The 2,455-nt window shown below is 50.2% G+C and overlaps 1 protein-coding gene across 1 annotated transcript; it reads right to left on the reverse strand.

Annotated features, from left to right (window-relative positions):
• Positions 1–216: 216 nt before the first annotated feature.
• LOC135629288 (protein trichome birefringence-like 26) lies at positions 217–1,208 on the reverse strand. The gene is made up of 3 exons (XM_065136465.1): positions 1,040–1,208; positions 528–972; positions 217–365 (listed from the first exon to the last, which is right to left on the reverse strand). The coding sequence occupies exons 1-3, from the start codon at positions 1,118–1,120 to the stop codon at positions 217–219; spliced, it is 675 nt and encodes a 224-aa protein (XP_064992537.1). The 5' UTR covers positions 1,121–1,208.
• Positions 1,209–2,455: the final 1,247 nt, after the last annotated feature.

Below are 2,455 nucleotides of genomic sequence, written 5' to 3' on the forward strand. Positions count from 1 at the left end.
TTCACAACATCAGTGCGCACTTGGTACAATCAGAGAGCGGACCTCAGTTCTTCCTCGCCCATCAGAATCTCCATGAGCATGTCATTCCAGGTATCAATTATCCCAGGCAAGCACCAGTGAAGGCAGTCGTTCTGTGGCTTCTTGCTGATGTCCGGGTGGAATCTCCTGTAGGGTCCTGGATGCCCATCTGGCCTCAGAGCAGAGAGATGGTAAGTGTCAAAGCAGTCTCACCCTCAGCCCACTCCTCACCCCTTCCTGGAACCCCTCCTCCTCCACTTCTCTCATCACAACATCCACTGGGTCAGCAGCGTACTCACTCTCCTTGTTGTTGGGTCCAGCCCATATGTGGGCTTGGACAAATTGGGCTGTTCGAGCTCAAATCAGATAAAAAGAGAAAGAGCAAAATTGAGTGATGGCAGAGATTGCAGGGTGCGCTGTGAGATTGCACAGTGAGCGTGCGACGACGTGCAAGGAAAGAGGAGAGAGAAAGAGAGAGAAAAAAAATAGGTTTATGAGTTTTCTATTGCAGATCCCCCCATTGTACCACATCCCATGCTCGAAGTGGGTGGGAGTCCAGGTCCTGAGAATCACCACGGCCTTGTGCTCTGAGCTGCTCACGAAGTCCAACACAGATCGGAGTGCTCTCCGATAAGAATAGTCCATGCCGAGTTCCGTCAGATTCATCCCCGTGCACAAGTGGCAACCGACGCCTGTGTTGTTCTCCCAGAATATGGTTTCTCTGAGGAACCACTGGCCACCAGAAATCATCACGTAGTCGTACTTGTGGTATTGGCTCGTCCAGGTATCGTCGAGGACGTCGAGATAAAGCTGGATGTGGTTTTTGGAGATGGCTTGCGTAGATTTGATCAGGAAAGGAGCCCAAATCAGCCCCAGTGTGACGTTGTGAGAAGGCAGGTGCCATGTTTTGGTCTGAAATGTTTCGTCATGGTAGACCAGCACAGCTTCTTCCACCTGAGAACGGAGCAGAGAATTGAAGTCTCGAAAGCTAAAACTAAGGAGTATCTACAGTTGGGAGTACCTCGGAGAGAAGGCAAAGCAAGGACTCCATCTGGTTGCGGAAGACTGAATCACCCACAAATCCCAAGGATTTGTTCCTCATACGATTCAAGAACTTGTTTGCGTCGAATCGAGGCAACTCACAGCCATATGGCTTCCACCTCCAGTGAAGATAGCCAGTGTCAGGCCGGCCGTTCTATCACGGACAAACTTCTAAACAAGGTGTTTGATGTAATGCTTATATCTGTCCGTGTCTGTTGGCACATTCATGCCTTGTACAGCATGTAAAGGGGGCGGCCGAAGGCTTAATAGTCCCATTTTAGTTGGGTTGGTGGCCTCTTTAGACTTGTAAATAAAGGTTGTGTCATGTGGACACGTGCGAGAGATTTTTGGTCTGTAATGGACCATTTTACCCTTTGTTGTGCAACTATTCAGAGCTTGTAAAGTCTGTTTGTAATTTGCATTGTCTATGAAGTGTTTTTCGGACATGTTTGCTTGTGGATCCCGATTGAGGCGTTCTCTTTAACCCGTTCTCTCTTTTGTTGGTCCTAAGGGACAATGGGAGGCTTCGGGGAGGCTGACCTTTGCGGACGGACGCGCGAGGGTGTCGCATGCCTTAGGCAAAACCAGCTAAGGTCGTGACATTATGGTATCAGAGCGGGACAAGCACTCATAGAAACACTTGACATGCAAACGTGGGGGACCTAGCGGGGCTGCGTTGAGGGCAGTCAGCAACGCGCGACCGTTTAAGGGAAAACGGGCATGGAGATGTAGGGAAAAGAGTCGCTCAGAGGAGCGGGCATCTAACATTGGCATTCAGGGGAATGGCCAACCCTTCGCGCAATAGGTACCACGAGAACAGGTAAGCTTGGAAGAATTCAGAGCGCACAAAGGTTGGGATGGCTGAGTTTGAGCTACGGCTCAACGTTGACAACTATACTTGATGGTGCTCTAGGCAAGCGAGGCGCTTGGCAAGAATGAGACCATCCAAGGTGGAATTAGTTGCTCAACGACCAAAAGAGTTATGCAAAGCTCACAGAGGTGAGGGGAATTGCTAACTCGAAGAATTTGGTACTCATGCATGGGCTTGTATGCGGACGATGGAATGTTCGTGGCCATCCCAAGGTGACCGAGACTCGGCGCCATGGAGCATTAAAACTTTCTCTTCGGCATGCGAAAGATACGTCCGGAGGAGGCTGAAGTGTGCAACGAGTTCAGCATGTTGCTAGACCTTGAGGGGTGCAGCGGTGGTTGTATTGACGTGGAGGCGCAATCTAGCAAGTGTGTCTGCAGGAGGCAGAATAATGCACAGTTTGTTCAGCAGATCGGAGTAGTCCAAGGGGATGGTGGTCTCCGAAACGAAGAGAGATATTGCTCCAACGGGATAGTTATCCAGGAGGGATAAGTCTCGGCACTCCAGAGGGAGAATCATGTGAGA

This window comes from Musa acuminata, chromosome BXJ3-1 (assembly GCF_036884655.1).
Source record: "Musa acuminata AAA Group cultivar baxijiao chromosome BXJ3-1, Cavendish_Baxijiao_AAA, whole genome shotgun sequence".
Lineage (NCBI taxonomy): Eukaryota > Viridiplantae > Streptophyta > Magnoliopsida > Zingiberales > Musaceae > Musa > Musa acuminata.

What these genes read in the sequence shown, in the direction of transcription:
- LOC135629288 (XM_065136465.1), bottom strand. Translation starts at nt 1,120, where the DNA reads ATGAGGAACAAATCCTTGGGATTTGTGGGTGATTCAGTCTTCCGCAAC. An exon ending in TGCTTTGCCTTCTCTCCGAG is followed by an intron (nt 973 to 1,039) that starts GTACTCCCAACT and finishes CTCCGTTCTCAG; the next exon opens with GTGGAAGAAGCTGTGCTGGT. An exon ending in GTGGTACAATGGGGGGATCT is followed by an intron (nt 366 to 527) that starts GCAATAGAAAAC and finishes GAGCTCGAACAG; the next exon opens with CCCAATTTGTCCAAGCCCAC.